Source organism: Apiospora marii (assembly GCF_038362585.1).
Source record: "Apiospora marii strain CBS 49790 chromosome Unknown utg000002l_segment0_segment0, whole genome shotgun sequence".
Taxonomy (NCBI): Eukaryota; Fungi; Ascomycota; class Sordariomycetes; order Amphisphaeriales; family Apiosporaceae; genus Apiospora; species Apiospora marii.
In genome coordinates, this window is record NW_027117373.1 from 3,888,088 (window position 1) to 3,912,751 (window position 24,664).

Genomic DNA, 24,664 nt, shown 5'->3' on the forward strand with positions numbered 1-24,664 from the left:
AGAAATGCAACAAAGGCCCATCTGCTTTGTATCAGGCTCCATCTTCATGGGGGATCCTGCAGGGGTCGGCAAGCCATCTCCATGTGAATGCAGGAACTGCGGCGCAATTGATAGGAGATCGGAACATTTATGGGACAAGAACCTACTTGTACTTGTATGTGTATGCATGATTATTCATACCTCTGTTCCAGGTAGGTAATCTGGGCGCGAGTAAGGAGGCTCCATCCTGTTGGGATTTCGAAATTGTCTACACCAGTTCGGATGATCCAATTTGACAGGCAGGCGGGATGCCGGCCGAAGAGATGTTCGGTTCTCGCTGCGATCGCCTGGATGTTACCTACTGGGACAAACCACGGAACGGTTTGGCGTCACTTTACTGTTCGACTCGCTGAAGAGCGTTGGTGGCTTCTTCTGCTGCAGCTAAGGACGGCGTTGCCAGTATTGGATCAATATATGTATCGAACGGGAGTGGCGTTGCCATCGCTGCCGCTTAGCTACACTTGCTCGGACCAGTTTCGAGGCTATCACCTCGAGGAAGCCATGGCGCAAATGCAACGGGATATCCCGCAACTAGAGGCGCATCATCAACATATAGAAGCGAGCGAGTGAGGCAAGCGTTTCAACCCGCGTACGACTATAAATGAGTTGGCGACGCTGGTAGTCGGGTCTATCAAGAGCCTCACGAGTTCACAATGAGAGGCTCAACGACAGATGAATGACTCTACCACTGTTATGGGCGTCCTAGATGCGTGTTTAGCTGCGCTTTCCTTGAAGGGCACGTGATGGTCGACCCGGGAAAAGATTGCCAAGCGCGGCCCAGCGATCTGACATGCGTTAAACAAGCAACAAGCTTGATTCTTTTCCCCCTCCCCAGCCTGACAAAACCCATGCTTTTTTATTCTCTCAATTCGCGCACATATGAAGTGCCAACTGGCTTTCAGCAAGAATTGTCGTCTTACGACGCTTCCCATCATGACATGTCGTTATTATTAGGAATACTGCTCCGCAAAGTGCCCAGTGCTTTGAGTTGCTGCTATTAGGTAACAGAATGCTTCCCCGTATTTGAGAGGCGACCAAAGTCGGGGTCGCCAAGACTGGGGGATTGGCACCTGCTCAATTGTCGTTGATTCCCCGACACTCAATTCACATCCTCTCTTGGCCGCACCTGGGCTTAAATAACTCGACCCGACCGTGTCGTCCTGAAATTTTCGTTCATGGGATATCCCAATTGTCAGCCGTCAGATCTCGGCTGCGAGGGAGGCAATCCACAGTCCACCACCACCACGTTACGGCCTTGCAACGACACACTGATACGATAGATAGACGTAATTTGGCCGTGATAAGGATTCCTGCCGTGTACCCACTGCCAAGTTTCGCCAAGGGGCCTCTCAGTGATAAGGGAATCGCCTTCCCCGGGTCCACCCAGGGGGCACGAACCCAAATCCGTCGCGCCATTTGCCTCTCGTCACCATTGGCAATCTGATCTGACCTGACATGCCATGCCACCGTTCGGTCAATTAGTTTTTGCCAGCTGAGCTTAGGCAAGGCTCGGCGCGCAATGTATTGGGCAGGCGCCTGTTGGTGTGGTCCCAGAGACGCAGGACGCTCGCCTGAAAGCGGAATGTGCTTATCATGACAAGCGCGTCCCAAACCTAGACCTATACGACCAAGACATCCGCGCAATCTCTCAGCCAACCCGGCCACCGGCCCTACAGGGGCCCTTCTTCCTGGGGCCAGACTGGGGCGCCCCTCTTATTCTACAGACGAGATAGACAACGGGCTGAGCGGGGCGTTGACTTCAATGGGAAGGTGCGAGCAACAGCCTGGAAGTGGGATCCCAAGCCGAGAAACGCCAATGTTCCAAGACATCGACACCTTGCTTCTCAGTGGCCCTTGTGTGCTGCATGGGGTCAGGGTAGCTTCTTGGCGGATGACCGAGCGATTCAGAATCCTGACCAGCGACTTATCGGTTTCAATTGCCTCCCCCTAACCACAATCAGATCCCAAGGCTTCTAGAAAACTGGGCGCTGTACGGAGTAGCTAGACCATGCAGTCGAGTACTACGCCTGCAGCTGCAGCAGCGTAGCAGCAAGAGGGTTCGGGTTTGCCCCCAGCTGCTGTCGCGTATATATAGGGAGCACCGTCCGCCTCTTACACGCGCCGTTTCCAGACAATCGGGTTCATCACTCATCGCGCCAGACGTTAGGCCAAGAAAGACGATCAGTCTTTTCTTCTTTCCACCCCTCCTTCCTTCTTTACAACTCAGACTCGCGCCTGCGACTGAGGCTACCCGGTGACGATCCACCATGGGTGTCCACGACGAGAAGAACGTCAACGCCGTCGGCGAGAAGACGGCCGACACCAACAGCGACTCTGCCCCTACCTACGAGCGCGGCGAGCACGTTGGCGTCGTCGACTTCGTCAACAACGATGACTACTATGCCCTCAGCTTCTGGGGCCGCCTGGGTCTGACCCCCTCGTCCTTCAAGAGGCGACAACAGACCGAAGCCAACCAGCACAACAAGCTCAACCAGACCATGAAGCCCCGCCACTTGCACATGATTGCCATTGGTGGGTCTATTGGTGCTGGTCTCTTCGTCGGTACCGGTGACGCCCTTGCCGCCGGAGGCCCTGCCTCTCTGGTCATTGACTACATGATTATCGGTGTCATGATGTTCAATGTTGTCTTTGCTCTTGGTGAAATGGCTCTCATGTACCCTGTCTCTGGTGGTTTCTACATCTACGTCTCTCGCTTCGTGGACCCTTCATGGGGTTTTGCTGTAAGTATTCCTGTCTATATCACAGCCTTGTATGAAGTCAAGCCACTAACACAATCTGCAACAGATGGGTTGGAATTATTGCCTGCAATGGATCACTATCTTACCGTTCGAAATCGTTGTCGCATCATTTACGGTCGATTATTGGACGAATGGTTCTGTTAATCCGGCTGTATTCATCACCATCTTCCTGCTCGCCCTTGTCGTCATCAGCTGCTTTGGCGGTCTTGGATACGCCGAAGAAGAGTTCTGGTCAAGTTTCCTCAAGCTGACGGCTATCATCACATTCTTGGTCATTGGCTTGATCTGCGTCTGTGGTGGCGGTCCTAAAAGCGGCGATTTCGGCACGTACCAAGGTGCCAAGTTGTGGTACGAACCGGGTGCATTCAACAATGGCTTCAAGGGCTTCTGCTCTGTGTTCGTCACAGCGGCTTTCGCCTTCTCTGGTACTGAGCTGGTTGGTCTTGCTGCTGCCGAGTCCGCAACGCCCCTCCAGACTCTCCCGTCTGCCTGCAAGCAAGTGTTCTGGCGTGTCACTCTCTTCTACATCCTGTCTCTGTTCTTTGTTGGTCTGCTGGTTCGCTCCGACGACCCAAACCTGATCGGAAACAAGGTCTTCGCCAACTCTCAGGCGTCGCCCTTCGTGCTTGTCGGCAAATACGCCAACATTGTCGGCTACGATCACTTTATCAACGCCGTCATCATGGTCTCCGTCATCTCCATTGGTCTTTCTGGTGTCTATGGTGGTAGCCGAACCCTGACCGCCCTGGCCGAGCAGAACTACGCCCCCAAGATCTTCGCCTACGTTGACCGTGCCGGACGCCCTCTCTTCTCCACCATTTTGATTCTCGTCTTCGGCTGCCTCGCGTACGCCGGTGTGGATCCCAAGTCAGCCAAGGATCTCTTCGACTGGCTCCTGGCGCTTTCCGGCCTGGCTGCCCTCTTCACCTGGGGCTCCATCTGCCTGGCCCACATCCGCTTCCGTGCCGCCTGGGCGCGCCAGGGCCATACCCTGGACGAAATTCCCTTCCGTGCCGCGCTTGGTGTAACGGGCTCGTACATCGGCCTCGGCATGGCCATCCTTGTCTTCATCGCCCAAACCTACGTCGCCATCTCGCCCGTCGGCGAGCGCCTCAACACGGCCGAGGGCTTCTTCCAGGCTATGCTGGCTTTCTTCGTCGTCATGTTCTCCTGGGCCGTCGGCTACATCTGGAAGCGCCCCAAGTTCCTGAGCCTCAACGACGTCGACCTGGACACGGGCCGCCGCGAGATCGACTGGGAGATGCACCGCGCCATGGAGGACAAGAAGAAGAACGCAGGCCCTCTCATGCGCGTGTTCTACTTCCTCTTCTAGACAAGATCGATTGCGACTATCTTCTGTCATTACACCACAATATTTACTTGTTCCGCGTAATTTATACGGATATATAATACCATATACCTAGGTGTATACTGCGTGGATTTCGGGATATATCATATATGGCTCAAAGATAGCAATCATCTAAAACAATCACATATTTCAAGTTAATACCAATATACCATAATCATCAAAATTGTACATATGGCCCAGACGTGTCTGGCGCCCCTCACCGGCGTCTGATGCTTAATCCAAATGCGTCGTCCGCTGTAAAGGGTGATCGCCAGTGTACGGTCCACTCCGATGCAACAGGTTGATCGGCCCAGACGCTTACACAAAACATCTACTAATATCAAAAGCCAAAGACGTTTTCTGGGCATTCTAGCCCAAACCTTTCCCAAGTTTCACGTCCTGCCGCAACATATGTCGTATATACGTCGTCCCATTTGGTGCATAATGCTTTTGCGACAGGGCACAGTCAGCTGATCATCACGCAACTGTGGCTGCCCATCCCCCATTGTCCTCCTCTCCCCCCTCTTTTCACGTGGGAGGCAGAGAAGCGAGGGGTGCGCGTTCGCCTCGCTTCCCCCAATACCAAGCCTTACCTACCTCTCGTATATTGGCCACCCACGCACGTACATTGCGCCGGCGCGCTTGGCTTCGGGCTTGCCTACTTACCCGACATCCGTCTCATGCACGAAAGGGGTAGGTAGATAGGCTCTCAGGCAGGTAGGATTCTTTCCTTGCTTGTTTGCTTGCTTGATTGTCTGTTGGTGGTACTCGGCCCCGGGAGGCTTGTGTAACAAGCAAGACCTTGCCAGCAAAGGCCTAGAACAACGGACCTGCCTACCGAGGCTGCAAAAGTCACAACGTTGCAGTAAACACTAAGCCCTTACATACGACATGTCCCAAACGAGCCAGGAACTCGGCGACCCTTCATTGCATATTGGTACCTAGGGGTGGGTGCGTTGAGCCCAGGTTCAGGGCTGGGCTGCAACTAACGATGCTTGTATTCCCTTACCCGAAGGGCCATCGTTGCTGGCCCGTAGCGAAGCACCGACGGGTGATCGTGTAACCCATAGATAAGTGTAACAAGATTCAGGCTTGTGTAATCAAAGTACATAAGACAAACAGGAATAGGGAGGAGTAAGGGGTGTTGACGTGCGGCGGATCGTACAGACGTGGTACAGTAGAACGGACACAATCAACCTCGACGGCAGCACGCACGACTCGACAATTGTCCACTTGAAAAGCCCATACTCTAATTACTGTAAACCCTAATTCAAAAACACCATATATATGTCCCTAGAGTTCGTTGCTTCACGGAAACCGAAAACGATATATTAGAAAAGGGCTCCCCTAATGCTGCCCCTCGTTCTTTCTGCCTTCGGTAATATATATAGATGAGAAAGTCATCGATGCTGATTGAAATGCAGAGAACAAGCCAAACTGCCCATATCCAACCATTCGTGTCCCTTCCAAGCTTAGAAGTCCATCCATAGGTATGTGCCGATACCCGCCAACAGCAGGAAGAGCGTCACGAAGCCCGCGCCGACCTTGTCGCCCTGGGTGATATCGCGCAGCTCAGACGGGTTGCGGTCCTTGGCGCCGGCGTTGGGGTTGCCCTGACTGGTGCCGCCGCTTGAGCTCGTGACCAGGGGTGGCGCATCGTCCATGAGCAGGACCGAGAGGGCGCCCAGCACGTTCATCTGCTGGCCCGCACCCACCTCATTATCGAAGGCGCCCGAGGACCACCGGAAGCCGCACATGCGCCCGTTGTCGCCGCCCGTGCACGTCTTGACCGCAGCGCGCGCCGACGACTCGAGTACTGGCATGACCGTGTCGCGGATCGCGGGCACCATCTGCACCGCGTAGCCGAGCCAGCGGTGCAGGTAGCCCTTGAAGGACGTCGCGTCCATGGTGCAGAGGGCGTGCTCGCAAGTGGGCTCGTAGGCGGTGCCGTTGGGGAAGAAGAATTCGAGTGTTCGCTTCGTGAGGCTTTCCACGCGGGATGCCCAGATATCATCCTTGGTCTGTTTCATGGCGGATCCCAGTTGTCAGCCTTTCATCTCACCACACCCCTTTGCGAGGTACCACAAGAAAGCCAGGAAAAGGAAATGGTTGCTCACGTATTTATACATGACGGCAGCGCCCTGGATCATTACAGCGGCATTGTACGAGTACTGTAGCTTGTTGATGTTGGTGCAGTTTCTCTCTTTCCCGGTTTCCGGGTCAGGTCCAGTATTGGCACCATCGTACACGTTCCAATCCTTGTCGACAAGGCCAACGCCTTGGGTCCAGTCCCAGGACTGAGTGGCAATATCGGCATATGTCTTGTTATCACTGTAAAGGGCCAGGCGGGCACCCATGTTAAAGAAGGCACCGTTGGAGATGGCTTTGTTGGACGCCGTTAGCAAACCCGCGATCCTCATGACACAAGCAGAAGGGGACGAGGCGAGGGCAAGTACACCCTCGAACCTATACCCCCGGAACCCCCGGAGAATGGAAAAACACTCACTGTTCTTGTAATCGTAGCCCTGGTTTCCGGAAAAGACCTGCCAGTGCAGACCGCCGTTGCAGTCTTTCTCGAAACCGGTGGTGAGACGCTTTTGTTGTTCGTTCCATACGGCCTGCGTGAGGGCAAGCCATTGAGGCTCATCTGACGGAGGGTCCTTGAACTTGGTCTCGGCCGCGCCCAACGAAGCCATGCCCCAAAAGGCCTGGTCATCGTTACCCATCTGCAGCGACCAGTTGCTCGGGTTGAAGTCGTGGTTCTCGCCCGCTTGGCCCAACAGACCGAAAATAACCTTGTCGTTCCACGTATCGTCGCGCGTATAATGCCAGTAGTCGATCATCGTCCCCCACATGGCGCCTGATTGCCACCTATTGCGCACAAACCGTTAGAATACTGGGAGGTTCACATGTTGTTGTCGTTGTTTGGGGAGTGTAGTAAAAGGCTTTAATGTCGTACCAGAAGTAAAGATCGCGTTGGCCAGTCGTCGAGGCCGGTCCAGGTAGCATACCCGGCAGCATGCCCGGCTGATCTCCCTTATAAAACGACATGAGATCGGTAGCGACTAGTTTGGCGGCCTGCTTGATCGAGTCTGTTGCAGTGAAACCATTGTTAGAACTTGGTCGCAGGGCATTCCGACACCGCGCCCCGAGGCGGGTGCGTTGCTTGGTCTGGTGTTCTGGTCTGCTTACCCTTGGAGCTGAAATCTACGTCGAGCGCTCCATTGGAAACACCAACCAGCGCCGACAGGCAAGCGAGCGTGGATGCGGCGAAATGCATATTGAGAATAGATACTAGGTACGCGGTGGCATCGAAGCCCGCTGTTTGGAAACTAGATTGAAAGACCGCAGAACATCCAATGATACAAATGCGACCGATGCAGACAATTGATCTCTATAACATGGGCATCAGACTGGGAGTTGAGGAATGCAGGAAAAGAAAACAGAGCAGACGTTGAACGTCATGCGCAAGCGCGCTGACGGGCCTGTTTGGCCCCTCCCAACCCTGGAACTAGACACCCAAGGATTGGCGATGCGAGTCTTGGCGTTCGTGAGCGCTGGCTGGCCGGTGCTGCTCTTTTTTTTCTCTTTCTCGTGTTTTTGTCATGCGTATTGTTTTGACCAGTCATTAGCGACCAATTAAGGCCGAATAGGTTGAGGCTGAGCAGGGAGACTCCCTAATCACCCGGCGGGAGGGGCCCCCACGAACCCCAGAATCCAGGCTGTCGTCTTCCTTGCGCAGAGACATTCAGGTGGTTCTGGGGGGTGGGTTGGATGGTAAGGAAGATCTTCATTAACGACGCGATAGCCATTCCCTGAAAGAAACGCCCAGCTGGTTGTTCGTGCATGGAAGGAAGGATAAGTTTCGGTGTTCTTGCCCAGATCGCAATCACCAGAACAGATTCCTTCGGGGCAGTGCTCGCGAGACCAAGTACCCTTAGCAGCGGGACTTCAGGGCTCTCAGCTCGTGTAGGCTAGCCCGTCTTACCGAAACCGTACGATGAGATTGATTAGACCCCCATCCGGATATGAAGCTGCATTGCCATCGTCGTAATATAATGAACGTCGTGCAAGAAAATGCCCATGATTAGCTCAGCGGCAGCTCGATTGGTCCGACTTTGATTGCGGGAGCGCCGCCTGCTGTGACAGCACGTCAAGGCAAACCTTGCTGTATTTTTAGTTTGTGAGGCTTCCTAGAGTGAGTCTCGCCGGCTGCATCCGTTACCTCTCCACCCCTGCATAGAAGCTAGAGCCGGCATTCTCGAACGTTTCCACCCAATCCCATACCCAGCAAAAGCGGAAGATGCTGACATCGCACAGAGTCGGAGAATCGGATGGTAATGTTATCCTGGACGCTACCTATTGCTTGCAGGCTGGCTGCTGGCGATTTCGGAATCCCCATAAATACAGCGGTGTTGTCCAAAGCAGCCTGGAAGGAAAGAAGTCCCTCTGACCAACCGGTATTGAGTTTTAAAGACTGCAAACAGCTTGCACTGCTATACTCGATGTATGAGGATATGCATTTACATATTTTGCAATGTTGGTCACTGGAATATACCTACCTACATAAACAAAACAATAATATTCCCAGGTATATTGTATCCTTCAAGGCGGGTATGCATCGTCAGATCTACCTGTCCGATAAAAAAGCGGCGCATACCATTGTAAATGTGCGCCATCCATATTTTGCTTTCATGCCTCATGTCGATTTTCGAAGGAGTATTACAGATCCTCTGATCGACGGTCTGGATGCAGCAACTACATGCTTCATCTATCTATTCATTAAATTGACGTGAAGACCACATGAATAAGCTCATTGAGTTCATCTGATTCTCGCGTTTTTCTTAGTACCACTGCAAACCGGTCTGACAGCACCCAGTGCCCACTGAACAAGGCGAATCCAGGGATCTCACATCAGCGCTGGGGATAACCACGTAGTACCGAACAAGTGGGACCTGTACATTTGATGTTTCTACCTATGAATTCCAAGGTTAATCCAGTGTAACTGAATGGCTGCAGATGATCAATCCGTTGTAAAGGTTGAAACATTTCCAAACAAATGTTGGAAGCTACTCTGCCCGAAAGAGGGATTGAAGCTCTGGCCAGCCACCAGCTCTATACCCCACGACTAGTGGCCCGGCATATGTGGCTTGAATGCACAACACTGCTGTGGTGAATGGGCGGCATGACATCACCGGAGCATTTGGTCCCCTCAACCTTGCCAAAGAGAGCTTCCCCCTTGCCTTTTTTGCCTTCCTCAGCCAAAACGTCCAAGACACGGCAGCCATAGATCGAGATTGCCAGATGCTCTCATCAGTGATCTAAGAGTAAGAATCCCCATATGAAAAGCACATGCTCCTGTAGTCAATAGGCCGGCCTAGGTCGTGGCGGGGGTGATTTGCTAAAGTTTCCTGTTGCTTCTCTTTGTGATGCCTCAGCCAGAAGAAAACTACGTCATGGTTGCCAGAGCATCTTGGGTGAGACCACAGAGCTCCGGTCTGAGGGTTTGGCTGGCCTCCGCTTGCACTAGTCGATCGATGCACGTCGTTCAATGGGTAGGCTCCCAGTGTTCTTTACCAGGGAGAAAGCAGCTTTGGCAGCCTTTGAGTCGCTGCATTTCAGCGGGGAACCGGGTAGGGTAGCTAAGCTGTGACAGGCAGTGACGATAGCATAAACAAAAGGGAGGAGTGACGTGATGCATATTTGTCCAACTAAACTTCAGCCTCCTGGCACGACAAACAAAACCACTTTGCATTCCACACACCCGCTCAAAGCTGTTTTCCCACCTATTCTCCCTATCCTCCTGGCCCTTTTGACCTGGACCACTGCTACCACCCAATCCACCCTCCTCGTCACCACCTACTTCCCCAACATCACTGTGTTTGACATCTACATCACGTCAACTATCTCACCATGAGATTCTTAGCCACCGTTGCATCGCTGGCTCTGGCGACAAATGTCGTTGGCGCCAGCAATTGGTTCAGCAAAGCAGGTACGTCGAAGTCGGGCAAAACTGTCGTGGAGAAGGTGAAGGAGGCCGTTGTCAACATTCGTGAGCTCCGGAGCCTTCTCCTCCACTACCGTTCACTCAAGCTAATGTGTGCTATGCATTGAAGCCTACAACAAGTGGCACGAGACTGAGCTGGAGAGATGGCTGAGCGATCATGAGTACGTTAATCTATTCCCCGTACCAAACATGATATTGTTTGCAAGACCGGGCAGCGTGAGACTAACATTGAGGCTCGCAGCGTTCCCTATCCTACCCCCGCCGACCGCAAGGACCTCGAGAACCTGATTCAGAAGAACTGGGACAACTACGCTGTCTCGCCTTACAAGGAGTGGGATTCCGAGAAGTTGACCTCCTACCTGAAGTTGAAGGGTATTCAGGTCAAGGAAGGTGCTGAGAACAACCGCGATGCTCTCTCTGCCCAGGTCGCGGATTCCTGGTACGAGACTGAGGACAAGGCCCAGTCCGCCTGGACCAGCGTCAAGGACTGGATCTTGGATACTTGGTCCGACAGCCAGCTGAAGGCATTCGCCGACAAGAATGACATCCCTGGTCAGTTTCACCATGCACTTATGCATTGTAATGCATTACTGACTTTGTATCACAGTCCCTCAACCCCGCACCCGCGACTCTCTCCTGCAGAAGGTCCGATCCAGCTACGAGTCTGTTGCCAAGAAGGCTGGCCAGACTGCTGCCTACCCCGGTAACTGGCTGTACGAGTCCTGGTCCGAGTCTGACCTCAAGGAGTGGCTCGATACCCACGGGTTCCCCGCACCCCAGCCCAGCTCTGTATGATCCCTAACCTTCGCCTAAAACTTGATCGACGATTGCTAATATGTCTTCAACGACAGCGTGACAAGCTTATTGCTTCGGTCCGCCGCAACTCTCGTCTCGCCTACCTCAAGTCTCAAGACGCCGCTGCTTCAGCTTCGGCCAGCGCAAACGCTGCCTACGCTACTCTGACCGACAAGCTCATTGATGCTTGGGGTGAGACCCAGCTCAAGGAGTTCTGCGACAAGAACTCCATTCCTGGTACGTTACACTCTGGCCTAACGATTGGCTTATACTGACTTATTTCCTAGTTCCCCAAGGTTCCAAGATCAACGAACTCCGTGCTCTTGTCCGCAAGCACCGCGCCGAGATCCTTGGTGACAACGTCTCAGGCTCTGCTGCCAGCGCCTACGGTGCTGCTACCAGCAAAGCTGGCAACCAGTATGCCAAGGTCACCGATGCCGCTGGCGAGACTGCTGAGGATGCGTTTGACGCTGCCATTGGTACCTGGACTGCCAGCCGCCTGAAGGCCTACCTCGATGCCCGCGGGGTACCCGTCCCTCATGGAGGCAAGACCGAGGAGCTTCGTGCTCTGGTCCGCAAGAACGCCCACAAGGCTGCCAACCCCTACAACGCCTGGACTTGGGACGATCTCTCTTACGACAACCTCAAGGATTATCTCTCCAGCAGCAAGGACGAAGTCGCCAAGCAGGCCGGTGAGAAGACCGACGCTACCCGTGAGGATTTGGTCAGCGCCGCTCAGTCTGCCTACAGCTCCGCCTCCACCGCTGGCGGCGACAGCTACGCCTCGGCAACCAGCTACCTTGCTCAGGCCACTGACGTTGTCAAGCAAAGCACCTTTGAGACCTGGTCCGAGAGCGAGCTGAAGTCGTACCTCGACAGCTACGGCGTTCCCGTCCCCCAGGGTACCCAGCTCAACGAGCTCCGCGCTCTGGCCCGCCGTCAATCCACCTACTTCAAATACGGCACCAGCGGCCCCACCGACACCGCCTTTGCCAAGATCAGCGGAGCCGTTAAGGACGGTTTCGAGTGGGTCAAGGAGCAGCTCGGCGCTGGCTCCGAGGCCGCCAAGCAGAAGGCCGAGGACGTCAAGGAGGAGTTGTAAATTGATTCCTGCTTTCCGATTTCCGATACCCCACATACCCCCCGGTTGGACGGAAGATGGCGTCGGTGTGCGAGTGACTTTTCTGCCACGTTACGAATGATTACGACCAAAAGGCTTCCTGGCTTCAGGAAGGAGTGTGCTTACATCGATTGGTTCTCGTTTTGAGGCGACTGCTGCGTACTGTTGGTGCAGGCAGCCCCCTTTGCAAGTGACGGTTATCAGGATGCGAGAATGCTATTGATTTTTCCGTAGTAATACTACTTTACACCACGTTGTGGTATAATTCTTGTTTCCCTGCCCATAAGGTATTCCATGGCCCAGTTCCCATCGGACATGAAGTTCGGTTCCCATTGGTCTTTCCCAATTGCCGCGATGCTGTAGGCCAAAACGTAGGACAATTTCATTCGCAATAGTTCTGTACGTCTTAATGTCGACCATGCCGATCAATTGTGATCTGGCGGGCATACTTAAGCACACAATTTGACGGTATGCAGGATTCGTTAGTGGTGATATGGAGTTTCCCCAGCTTATCCGGTCCCGGACACCCATCCCAATGTCCGGCAACGCTGCAGGATCCCCACCACGGCTCACCTGTTTGTGATAAAGTGCACCCGTCTTAACTCTCACACACTCAACCTCCCTTCTTGTATCGCCAGTCACCAAACTAATTTGTCATCCAAATACTAAAAACATTCCAACTTTCACTTAGCTTCCTTCCTCCACAGACTTTCCCCTCGCAAGCATGGTGACCATCAACCTCGCCTACACGGCCCCGATCAACCCGGCGGGCGCGACCCCGACCCTGACGCCGGCGCAGGTCTGGGCCGGGCTGCAGCGCAAGGTGCGCGCGGCGCACGAGTTCGTGCCGCTCATCAGCGGATGCAGCGTGCTGTCCGAGTCGGAGAAGGAGGGAAACCACACCATCACGCGCGAGGTCATCTTCAAGTCGCAACCCGACAAGCCGGTGCGGGAGGAGTGCGTCCACTACGCGCCCTGCCGCGTCGACTTCCGGCAGGAGGACGGGAGCACCATCTCCAACGTGGTGAGCCGCGACCCGCGGGGGGAGCTGGTGATGACGTATGTGTTTGAGTGGCGGCATCCGGGGGTTGAGGAGGAGATGGAGGTGGAGGGGTTGCGGGAGTCGCATTGGAAGGTAAGTGAATTGTTCCCTGTCTTTTCTTTTACCGGGATGAGATTGTATGGCCCTTGTTGGTAGGAGTTCGGTCGGGGATTTGAAAATGTCGCGGGAGGGAGGCTAGATAATGGGAGACATGGCCTCCTGAGCAGGCACTGGATGGTGTTTGGAGCGGCATGCTAGGCTCCCCAGAGAAGATTTGGGGTTGCCTGGACAGACCTTTAGATGCACAACAACTGACACATTGTTGTTTACAGACCGCGAAGATGGCGGTTGAGGGGAGCATCAACACCATTCGACGCCTGGTAAAGGATGGCGAGATCCAATAAGTGAACTCACCTGTGGGGGCGTCAGCACAATAGATACAGTCACATAGGAGCGTTATACAATGACCTGTAATGCAAGTGGTTCTGAAGTAACAACATGGAAACCCGGGTCAGAATCCTCTGTCCACAGTCGCGGATAGAAGTCGTGAGGCCCGAACACGGCCGTGTCTGTTAGTTCGTATTCGGACGGGTAGCTATATGTGAAGCGACTGCTTTCGGATCGGATGCCAGACAGGACGCGGGACGGACAATGCGGGATTTCTTTCTGTTTTGGATTTCTCTACCCACGCAGTTCATTAAGGCGATGATGCCGTTCCGCCCAGACAAGGGCTTGCTTGATGAGGTCTTTCTGTGTCACCTTGACCCGTTTGTGGGTATGAAACGGGTTGCGCCTTGTCAAGAGGCCGGGCCGAGTGAAGTCTCGATGATAGGCAAGTTCCGTAGTAAAACTTATGGGGGGTTTCCCGGGTTCCCATCCCCACAGCTGCCTCTTACTTCCGTTCCGAGTTCCGAGTTTTCGGATGAGTTCAAGGGTTTGATCAGCAGAAGGAAGAAAGAGCCTCTCCCAGGCTGTGCTAAACTTGATTCCTCACATGATCCAAGCCATAAGCGTCATCCGCACGTGGGGGTCTTGACCTTGGATCAGTTCAAGGTGTTGCAAAGTGGTGCAGCGAATCCGGATGCGCAATCCAATAGAGGACGCAATGCCCGAATTACAAGCGGGAGGGCCTAGAAGCAGTTCCCTGCCTAAACTACATGCATTCTTCGGCCGGTAAAAAGAGATAATATCTTTTAAATAATATAATTAACTCAAATAAATTATTAACAAGAAATAACCGGGATGAGGTAAGGAGGAAGATGTATAAGTCACTGGATTGGAAGTTAAAACAAATGCCAGGGGGAGGGTCGAGGGGGAGCATTGTAATTGGCACCATTGGTCTTCGTAATCGGGCAGCAACCATCAACTACAAGCGACAACAATTTCCTTCATCTTGAAACGCAATGGCATTGGGTATCTAATCTATGCAGTTTCGCTAAAACTAGATGTCATAATAGTTTAAGTCATGTTCTCAGGTGACCTGCCTCAAATGTCTCGTCTCTCGATTGTTTGAGAAACGGAATCAGTGTCGTGCCCCCCGTGCCCCTCAACTCCGGCTCCTCCGTGGCCGATGACACCACTGACGATGTAGCCAGGTTCTGCCTCACCGGGGCCTCGACCCCCTTATCATTCATTTGCTTCTCCATCAGCTCCCGCGCAGCCCTCTGCGCCGGCAGGACGATGTACCGCGTCACGATCTGGATATGCTTGTTGCGCAGGCTACCGAGCGCCTCGGTGGCCTGCACGTAGGCGGCGCAGAACCGCTTCTGCGGCTCATCTGACGCGCCGGACTGCTGGAGCTTCTGTGCCAACTCCCGCAGGCTGCCCTGCTGCGAGACGTGCACCAGGAACCGCCGGTGCGGGCCCGGCATGTAGTCGCGGACCTCGTCGTGGTAGCTGCGGGCGGCGGGCTGGTCCCCCGGCGTGGGCGACGCCCGGCTGTTGCCCTCGTTGGTGTGCTCGACGCCGAGGACGACGTCGAAGAACTGGATCATGGAGCTCTGCCCGTTGCTGCCGCCGCGCCACTGGTGCCACGACCCGTGCCACCTGCCCTCGTCGCGTTCGTCGCGGTGCTCCGGGTACAGGACGCCGCGCGGCAGGCCCGCGGCCTCCATGTTCTTGCTGCCGGCGAGGAAGGGCCGGATCTGGTGGTAGAAGACGTCCGGGTCGCAGTGCTCGTGCATGCGCTCGAGCAGGGCGCTGACCTGGACGATGCTGGCGGTGAGCTGGCCGAGGGCGCGGGCGAGGGCGTCGTAGTCGCGCGGCGACTGCTTGGCGGCCGCCTCGAGGGCGTGCGTCATGGCCGGGATGGCGCGGCCCGCCTGCGCCTCCATGGCCACCGACACCATGAAGAACCACGACTCGTCCTCGGTGCCGGTGAAGGTGTGCATCGACTGGACGGCGTCGACGTCGGCGAAGTCGGCTCCCGGGCGGCAGGTGAAGTTCCAGAGGTTGGACGCCGCGTAGGTCAGGACGGGAGGGAGCTCGAGGTGCTCCGATACCCGCAGGAACGGCACCGATATCGCGGCCGGTAACACCTGGATAACGGGGTTAGCAAAGCCGTTCAAACCGACTGGGAGTGTGTTAATGTGGATATTGGTTTACCTCGGCGGGCTGGCATCCTCCCCAGATGTATGCTTGAGCCAGGAAACCCAGTATCACGTAGGCCCTCCGCCATTGGGCCTCTGTCTTCAGCTCGTCTGTTGACAACACCTCAAGCTCCCTTGCCTTCTCCCTGAGAGCCCCCGTTCGGAGGAGCTGTGGTAACCTCCGGATCAATGCATCCCAGGACGCATAGTAAAGGGGGAGCTCCCTTAATGGGGCGTCTTTTGGAAGGAAACCATTGCTGGTCACTGCGAACTTGTTCGATAGGTAGGCTGTGGTCTCATCGGTCGTCCTGCCTAGAGAAGGCGACAAGGCATGGGGCGACATTTGTGACGGACTTCGGTATCACGGCTGGTAGGAAGACGTGTAGTGTATGTGAATAAGTGAGCAGGTAAATTGAAAAGGTTTAAGTCAATCTTGGAAAGAGACCGCCTGGTAACCAAGGTAATCCTGTAGGTAAACTTTTCGTATGGATAACTGAACATACTAAGAACACAGAATAGGAGGTAGTTACCGGACGGTCTTGCAACTTTAACTACGGCAACTGCAAAACGACAAAGCCCCCCTGGCCGACGTCATCCCCACTCCCATCCGAGAGTTCTCTCTCTCTGTCAGCCATGTTTTCTGTTATCATCCGCAATTGCTCGGACTCGGGATGGCTGGTTGGTGTCGTGTGATAATGTCGTAGCTCCGAGCTTGCCCTTCCTTGGTCCCGTCGGATAGGTGCGGAAGCGCGGATGACGGAAGCGCGGAAGCGCTGTGTGGAGCCGGTAGTCCACTGGGTCCTACCATTTCCTGGCCTTTTCTCGCTACTTGTAAGAATTCCGCACCTTGGCACCTTCAAAGGCCAGGAACATGGGTGGAGTTGAAGAGAATAAGGAGAATCACGACGATGGAGAGATTGGGGATCAAGGTCTATAAAGTGTGGGACGATGGCCGCTTCAAGATGTGTCAGGGCAACTGTAGCATCTGAACATTCCTGCGATAACAGCAACACCACAGCAGCAACAACAGCCGACATGGAGTTTCAAACAATCGTCGAGAGGCTGAGGTCGGGCCAAGATGCCAAATTCCCTCCCAATGCCAATTCGCTAGAGTACGCGGAGACGCTCAGCAGCCAAGATCCCCTCAAACATCTCAAGGATGAATTCATACTCCCGACAAAAGGTTCATTACGGAAGAAGGGACTGTCGGGCTCGCTACCAGGTGCGTCTACTTTGCGACCAATCGCATTACTAGATGTGACGTACAGAGACAACTAACAAGATGATCAGGGGAGAGCCAAGTCAACGGGAACGGGAACGGTATAAATAAAACCAGTACCAGTACCAATGGCCTCTCAACACCGCCAAGTGATGGCAGTAACGACGACGACAACCAGAAATCCATCTACTTTGTGGGCAACTCGCTGGGCGCCCAGCCCAAGGCGGTGCGGCGCTACCTGGACGCGCAGCTCGAGACGTGGGCCTCGATCGGGGTGGGCGGGCACTTCACGACGTGGGAGAACTCGCCCCTGGTGGCCTGGCAGGACATGTCGGCCGACTGCGCGCGCAAGTCGGTCGACCTGGTGGGCGCCGCGTCCGCCGAGGAGATTGTGCTGATGAACACCATCACGGCGAACCTGCACCTGATGATGGCGAGCTTCTACAAGCCGACCGAAAAGCGCCACAAGATCATCCTCGAGTGGAAGCCGTTCCCCAGCGACTTCTACGCCATCGAGTCCCAGATCCAGTGGCACGGCCTCGACCCCACGAAATCCATGGTGCAGATCGAGCCCGACCAGGACTTCATCATCTCGACCGAACGCATCCTGGCCGCCATCGACGAGCACGCCGACGAGACAGCCCTGCTGCTGCTGCCGGGCGTCCAGTACTACAGCGGCCAGCTGTTCGACATCCCGCGCATCACCAAGTACGCCCAGGACAAGGGCATCCCCTACGTCGGATGGGACCTGGCGCACGGGGCCGGCAACGTGGAGCTGCAGCTGCACGACTGGAACGTCGACTTCGCCGTGTGGTGCACGTACAAGTACATCAACGCGGGCCCCGGCGCCATCGCGGGCGCCTTTGTGCACGAGCGGCACGGCCGGGTCGAGAGGGACCCCGAGGCGATCCACGGGTTCCGGCACCGGCACCGGCTGGCGGGGTGGTACGGCGAGGACAAGAGCGTCCGCTTCGACATGGCCAACCGGTTCCAGCCCACCCCGGGCGCGGGCGGGTTCCAGGTCTCGAACCCGAGCGCCGTCGACCTGGCCAGCCTGTCGGCGGCGCTGTCCGTGTTCGGGAAGACGCGGATGCGGGAGCTGCGGTCCAAGAGCCTGGCGCTGACGGCGTACGCGGAGCACTTGCTCGACGACATCGTGGCATCTGCCTCTTCGGCATCGACATCAACGACACCTCCGTTCCGCATCATCACGCCCCGCGACCCGCTGCAGCGTGGCTGCCAGCTGAGCGTGCTGCTGCGGCCGGGCCTGCTGGAGACGGTGGGCGAGGCCCTGCGGGAGGGCGGCGTCGTGTGCGACCAGCGGAAGCCCGACGTGATCCGCGTGGCGCCCGTGCCGCTCTACTGCGACTTTGTCGACGTGTACAACTTCATGAGCATTCTCAGACGGGCGATAGCAACTGCTGCTACTACTACTTCTTCTTCATAGAAGTGTCACATACACCTAGGTTAGAAAAGACGAAGACGCATAAAGAACAATAGAATTTAAGATACCAATAAACTCTAATGTATGAAGAACAATGGGGACAAAGCTACTGATTCAAGTATCGCCAGTCTGCGTCGTCATAGAGAACAGCCGAGAGACCAATTGGATCCTGTACCACAACACACACACACACACACACACACTTGCAGATCGTCCTTCCTTTTTCCTTCTAGAAGGAAATGAATCGAACGGTAGACTCGTAGGCTGAAATCCACAGATTTGCCCGCCGCCGGCGCTTGAGCTGATGTCTGTGCAATTTTATCATTCGACCAACCACGTGTGGAATGCGAGGGGTTTCAAACAGCCTGCCAATCCGGCTGAAAAGACGCGGCGTCGCACCGAGGGATGATTGCCTGGCTTCATCAGTTCGGCATCATGGCGCATCACCGTGTCGTCAACCACCGGATTTGCGATGCCATTGATTAATCATCAACGATTTCAACTTCTCTGGTTTCCAGATATCACCCACACATTGGATTGAAGATACAGAAAGAAGAACATGGACTCCCCCAAAACAGAAGAAACAAGGGTGGCGGCCTGTTTGCTAGTAGTACATCCAGTAAGGATATTCTCGCATCCTGGGAGGGAGAGTTGAGAGAAAGGCGGAAGGCAGGGCTTCTTTTCATCGACGAACCCCTCCCTCGGCGCCAGTCAGTCTCGTACGTAGTAGAGTTCATCTGGTCGCCCGAAAGCTTCTTATCCGTCCCAACCAACCAAGGGGCGGCAGGTAACGGATATAAAGTTTTTGGCTTTTTTGTGCCCAGGCTGTTTGGGGTTAGAGGTACGTTTGCGTAAAGTACAGCTAGTAATACGAGGTATGTGCATGCGCCGGCGCCAAACTGCTCGCACAAGCTCTCCTCGCCTTGCTCTTCTCGAAAGCAAACTTCCTTTCAGCCAAGCCGGGTCAGCGTGGGCGATCTGACCCGACCACCCACTACGCCTCCACGCATTTGTTCGACTCCCCGGTGAAATCGGACTTTGGACCGCATGCAAGAGGAAAACCCTACCCACACCAGGATAGAATAGCGCAGATTCTGACAAAGCATTAGTATGCACTCAGGATCTGCGTGGACTATGCGTCTTCGCGAATCTACGATTCCAGACCCAGCGATCCGTTGGTGGCCGTTCATGGCTTGAAGCTCGGGATAGGGGACCATCCCTGGATCCTCCCAGAGGGATGTTGGATGCGGCCATGCGATTTCAGTTCCGGTCCTCGGGGATCTCCATTCTCTTCGTCTGATGGGCGCGCTCTCGTCTTCTTCACCCCCTTCGGACTTCACTCCGCGCTCACATGAACCACGTTAAAGCGACTCTTGGCGCCTGGAAGTGATCATCAAGATCCGAGAGTCGACCTAAGAGTCTAGACCCTGACGGGCGCTGTCAAAGGAGTGAAGTTGGGCCTCTTCGTCCAGCCGCAAACGCGCGAGAGAGATACCGAGAGACTGTCACGCGTGGAGGTGGTTATTCCAAATGGGCGCATGAACGTTCAGGTCGGCAAGGAAGATAGATATACAAGGAGCTCGCGGGTGGCCTTGCTTCTCTCTCTGGCTTGACAAATCGCTAAGGCCGTCAAACAAGATCATGGGAAGGCTGTTGTCTGGGGACTCTGCCTTGGTATATAGGAAGTGGCATCTCCTCGGCACTGTTTGGGCTCTCCTTTTTAGCGCGGTGGTGTTTCATGTCTGTAGACAGCCGGCCGGCTTTGCTATCATACACCACCGGTTCCGGATCGCGCCAAGGTGGGTATGCATGGGTATGTGTAAGCATAACTTGACCGCCCTTGGACAGGAAGCTATCTAGCCAACCCCCAAGGCGATCCTCGATAACGCTAGTCAGCTAGCGGTGCCTCCTTCGTACCATCGCCATGCCATAAGGCGCTCACCGTGTTGCGACCCGGGTATGGCATTTCGTTCACGGCGATTCCCAGGAAGGGGAAAGGAGGTTGATGGAGAAACGGGTTTCGGCCGATGGTCGTGCTAAGCCACTCTGGAAATATTCGACCATCGCTGCAAACCTCTCGGACATAAAGCTTTGCGGTTTCGATAGAAGAAGAAGGCTTGGAAGTTGGAAGGCCCTCTGGGCAGCTGGGCCCCGGTCTGAGACTCTGGGGTTCGGCGGGTAATGCAAACCAAAACCTTAAACCGTTTCTCTCGGAGACGTGGGATGACGCTGTCGCACCCCTCCTACCCGTCCTACTACTGCGGCTGCTAACTGCTCGCATTGGCTTTGCACCTGAATCGCACGCTTTTTTGTGGGCTCATCCTCGCACGGAAACGTACAGTAGTAATGGTAGCGGCAAAAGAGAGCGAGACGTGAAAGACGAGACGGTTTGTTCATATGTATAGGGAAAAACCCCCGCCCCTCATCATGTTGCCGACATGTGCCCTACAGTAAAGTTATCGGATTTGGCCAACATTCGACAGGTTACCAAAGGCCCGACGTGACAAGCAAAAGCCCCTTCCGCAGGCAACATCGCGTTTCCGTCATCGCCATCCCGGAACTGGTTGAAGGAAATCTTGCCACTGCCACATCGTCTTCGCCTTTGGGGGGCTTGTATTGGGGGCGGGAGCATGGGATTGGAAGCCGGTCGTCGCGCGCTTTCGAATCGTCCACGACCGCGACCATGGGGCTTGAACCGGCACACGTGATGGTACATCGCTCTCCACCTCTCTATCTCTCTCTTGCATTCCGATCCCCGGTGGTTTGCCGTGTTACTGAAAGGAAAAACGCACTCACTCATTGACCCGTGGCTTGTGTAGGGCGTGGAATGGACGATGGTGACGATGGCGTACATATTCGTCGGTCTCCGCATCGCCGTCCGCATCCACTGGAAGCAAAAACACCTCATCATCTCCGACATATGGCTGGTCCTGGCGGCCTTGTGTGTCCTGGGGCTGGTTATCTGCGACACAATCACCTACCATATGGGCCGAATGGCCGACCCGACCCCACGCGCCAACGTCAAACTTCGCAAGGTCAGTGGCAGTCGTAGTAGCCCGCGTATTGGAGCGACCCGAGCCCACAGAGGAAGGAGGCATAGCTGACACTGACACCGCGCGGACAGATCTGGTTCGCCATGAACTACTTGTTCGACGCTGGCCTTTACCTCCCCAAACTCAGCATGGTGGCCATCTATTACCACCTCATCCCCTTGCACTTCCACATGCTGCGCCGCGCCCTCCATTTCATCGCGTTCTTTGTTGGAAGTGCCTTCTTCATCACTTTCTTTTCCGACACGTTCTGGTGTGGGCCGCACCCCTCCGTTCAATGGTACGTTTCCCATCCATTTTCCTCTTGCTGGGGGGTCATGTTCAGTAAGTATATCGGGCGGCTGACGCTGACTTGCGTCCTTGGTGCACAGGTATCCCGGCCCTCACTCGTGTTCGGCCTTTGAATCCAAGACCTTGATGCAGCTCAACTGGTCACTGTGCTTCTCATGCGAAGCTTTTCGTGAGTGCCTACCCTTCCCTGGGCCCCCAAACCTCAAATCGTGTCAGTATCTAACGATGGGCTTCAGTTTTCATATTGCCGTTTCCCTTGCTCACCAGTCTTACCAGTCTGTCCGGAAGGGAAAAGGCCGGCTTGGTTGGTATCTTTACGCTCGGAGCTGTCACAATTGGCGTGAGCTCCGGTCGGTTTGCCACGATGATGATGAAGGGAAACGACATCAGTCTCTGTAAGCCAACTCCCGTACCCGTTAATCCCGCCGGACACGGGGAGGACATGCAGTTCCACATTACCCGAAGCTGACCACCTACTCCCCTTTGACAGACGTTTGGAACACGACGGAATTCTCAGTCTCGATCATGATCGTGGCGGCCACGGCGCTCAGACCGCTGATTCGCAAGGCGTGGGAGGCCACGACCTTCACGTCGAGGCACACGGGCTCGAGCTCGGGCCGGCTCGGGCCCAGGTTCTTCAAGAACGGCAGTGGGGGCACTGGCGACTCGACGCGGGAGCTCAAGCCGGGCCTGAGCAGCAGCAGCGCCGACCACCCGCAACCACACCCGCTGCAGCGGCAGATGTCGCCGTCGTCGTGGCACGATCGGATCATGTCGATCGCGGAGGAAGGGGGAGACGGCGCCGGCGACATCCCGCTGAGCCCCATCAGCCCCATTAGCCAGAACGCCATCGTCAAGACGGAGCGGTTTAGCATATCGAGCGGGCACCAGCCGGCGCCGCCGCCGCCGAGGATGTCGATGGACCTGGAGTCCGGCGGCAGCGGCATCTGGGATGGCCGCAGTAAGCTGCTCGTCTGATGGGTGGCGAGGGCGGGCAAAGCCAACAATGAGGGGCAACATGAGCGTAACGATTGATTATGATGATCTAGAGATACCAGTTCCGTTCCTGATGCTGTGCAGCATTTTATTCACCTGAGAGCCACATTTACTTTTATACCATACCATACCATTATACAAACACAAGTATTAATTATTGCATGCAAATGGCCAATGCTGAGGTCGTCGTACAAATGGATGATTGGAAGTGAAATGGTCGGTACGCACTTTTATTGATGCCAAGGGGAAGGAAGCTGCGGCCGGGAGAGGGTACGTGGCTGGTGGGGCTTTATTGTTTTTGCCTCAGAGTTTCCAACGTTGGAACTCTCGGATTCGCGGCACCACGTATCGCCCATTGCTGCGTCCCATCTTGCTCGGTACCCGCGCAGGAAATAAGAATAGGTCGAAACTCACTTTCTGCGACAATCATCATCATCTTCACTTCATACTCCGCCTATTTACTTTCTCACGCAACTTGCATCCAAGCCATCCATCCATCAATTGGGTCTGACTCTGATCTTGAATCTTCCGTCACAAACAAAGGAAGGATTCCCGCAATCCACTTCTCTCAGCCGCCACCACCCAGCCCCCCCCACACACCGCAACAAAAAGGAGAACCCCTATTTTATACATACCTCAAAAACACCCCCAAACAACAAGATGCTCGGCTTCCTCCCGGACCTGGCGCTGCTCGCCGTCCTGTCGTCGACGGTGCTGGCGGGCGTGCGGCGCACCACGGGCCAGACGCTGCAGACGCAGAAGCTGGTGACCAACGCCCTGGGCGCGCAGGCCCTGAGCTTCTTCCTGGGCGTCGGCGAGTGGGCCCTGGAGCGGCTGGCCGGCTACGCCCGCGGCAGCAAGTACTTCGCCTACGACGCCACCGTCACGGCCAACATGGTCAAGAACCAGCCGCGCGAGCTGCTCGACGACATCAAGGGCGAGTTCAAGAGGATGACGGGCGAGAACCTGTGAGAGGTCGACCGGGGATTGACGGATAGCTAGTGGGGGAGAAATGAAGTGCTCTCTTTCTTCTCTTCTTCTCAGCCCTCCTTCATTCAGGCAACGCTCCTTTCCGAGAGGCGAAGGGGGAAACGGAGCTTTGTAGGCAACGGAAGACCGGACCTGGTCACCGTGGATACTAAAAAAAGGATGCTTCGCCGGAGAGGACTGAGCGGCGATGGGGGTTTAGTTTCGTGATGGAGTCATGGCTCGTCCAGCTTGCTAATACTTTGTCTGCCAAATCAATGTGAGGATGGGAAAAGATATAGGTGGTCAGTAACGGTATATGGATCAACTCGAGCATGGTAGCAATCCAAACCCCAATCAAATATGACATTGTGATTGAAACCGACCATTAGATGCTCCAGACGAGCTAGGAGTTCTTGAATATGCCGCCGTAGAGGTTATCCTGATGCGGGCCCATTAACTCAAAAGGGCATCTTAAGGTCATTTGTTTGCTACCAAACCGTGGAATATGGTCACCGGTTGCTCACCGGTGGAAAGCAGCACCTGCTGGATAACAACTGGCAATATGATGGAGGCTGGTTAAGTCGATATCTGATGCAACAATGCGGCGGCCTTGGTACGACATGTGTCTGCTCGTTTGTCACATATTTCCGATGTCTCGGTTGCTTGCTGGCATGTGTAGAGGCTAAGGGCCCCGCCCCCACCTTGGGCGAGAGAAGGTCCCTGGTAGCCTGGGGTATATCTCCATCTCAGTAATCTCCAGCATTCGATCGAGCCAGGCTACCAGCCCTTTCCTATAAGACTAACTGCAGCAGCAAAAGCAGACGAGTCAAGAGACAGCTACATACACTACATTACATGTATGCAGGTAATGACAAGGTCCTCGAGTTACTTACTTCCGCGGCAGTGCATAAAGCCCGGCCATTCTACCAGCCACCTACCTGTCCAATGTCCAAGTACAAGGTTGGCTGGCAGTTGCAATTAGGACGGGCAGAGGTGA

General features: G+C 55.0%; 8 protein-coding genes across 8 annotated transcripts; 6 read left to right on the forward strand and 2 right to left on the reverse strand.

The window, feature by feature from the left end:
* Window positions 1-2,306: 2,306 nt before the first annotated feature.
* PG985_002898 (arginine permease) lies at window positions 2,307-4,131 on the forward strand (the record flags this gene model as incomplete). The annotated part of the gene is made up of 2 exons (XM_066822667.1): window positions 2,307-2,780; window positions 2,845-4,131. The coding sequence occupies 2 exons, from the start codon at window positions 2,307-2,309 to the stop codon at window positions 4,129-4,131; spliced, it is 1,761 nt and encodes a 586-aa protein (XP_066690099.1).
* A 1,487-nt stretch (window positions 4,132-5,618) lies between these two features.
* PG985_002899 (glycoside hydrolase family 76 protein) lies at window positions 5,619-7,426 on the reverse strand (the record flags this gene model as incomplete). Its single annotated transcript, XM_066822668.1, has 5 exons — window positions 5,619-6,167; window positions 6,264-6,529; window positions 6,653-7,017; window positions 7,106-7,238; window positions 7,339-7,426. 5 exons carry the CDS (start codon window positions 7,424-7,426, stop codon window positions 5,619-5,621), a joined length of 1,401 nt encoding a protein of 466 aa, XP_066690100.1.
* Window positions 7,427-10,059: 2,633 nt separating this feature from the next.
* On the forward strand, window positions 10,060-12,050 carry PG985_002900 (Meiotic sister chromatid recombination protein 1; the record flags this gene model as incomplete). Its single annotated transcript, XM_066822669.1, has 6 exons — window positions 10,060-10,198; window positions 10,263-10,314; window positions 10,395-10,705; window positions 10,761-10,942; window positions 11,005-11,185; window positions 11,236-12,050. 6 exons carry the CDS (start codon window positions 10,060-10,062, stop codon window positions 12,048-12,050), a joined length of 1,680 nt encoding a protein of 559 aa, XP_066690101.1.
* Window positions 12,051-12,792: 742 nt separating this feature from the next.
* PG985_002901 (uncharacterized protein) lies at window positions 12,793-13,514 on the forward strand (the record flags this gene model as incomplete). Its single annotated transcript, XM_066822670.1, has 2 exons — window positions 12,793-13,203; window positions 13,443-13,514. The coding sequence occupies 2 exons, from the start codon at window positions 12,793-12,795 to the stop codon at window positions 13,512-13,514; spliced, it is 483 nt and encodes a 160-aa protein (XP_066690102.1).
* A 1,059-nt stretch (window positions 13,515-14,573) lies between these two features.
* Window positions 14,574-16,041, reverse strand: PG985_002902 (uncharacterized protein; the record flags this gene model as incomplete). The annotated part of the gene is made up of 2 exons (XM_066822671.1): window positions 14,574-15,647; window positions 15,715-16,041. The coding sequence occupies 2 exons, from the start codon at window positions 16,039-16,041 to the stop codon at window positions 14,574-14,576; spliced, it is 1,401 nt and encodes a 466-aa protein (XP_066690103.1).
* Window positions 16,042-16,733: 692 nt separating this feature from the next.
* Window positions 16,734-18,364, forward strand: PG985_002903 (kynureninase 1; the record flags this gene model as incomplete). Its single annotated transcript, XM_066822672.1, has 2 exons — window positions 16,734-16,920; window positions 16,989-18,364. 2 exons carry the CDS (start codon window positions 16,734-16,736, stop codon window positions 18,362-18,364), a joined length of 1,563 nt encoding a protein of 520 aa, XP_066690104.1.
* A 2,840-nt stretch (window positions 18,365-21,204) lies between these two features.
* Window positions 21,205-22,680, forward strand: PG985_002904 (uncharacterized protein; the record flags this gene model as incomplete). The annotated part of the gene is made up of 5 exons (XM_066822673.1): window positions 21,205-21,396; window positions 21,486-21,691; window positions 21,783-21,871; window positions 21,939-22,097; window positions 22,193-22,680. The coding sequence occupies 5 exons, from the start codon at window positions 21,205-21,207 to the stop codon at window positions 22,678-22,680; spliced, it is 1,134 nt and encodes a 377-aa protein (XP_066690105.1).
* A 678-nt stretch (window positions 22,681-23,358) lies between these two features.
* PG985_002905 (uncharacterized protein) lies at window positions 23,359-23,670 on the forward strand (the record flags this gene model as incomplete). The annotated part of the gene is made up of 1 exon (XM_066822674.1): window positions 23,359-23,670. The coding sequence occupies one exon, from the start codon at window positions 23,359-23,361 to the stop codon at window positions 23,668-23,670; it is 312 nt and encodes a 103-aa protein (XP_066690106.1).
* Window positions 23,671-24,664: the final 994 nt, after the last annotated feature.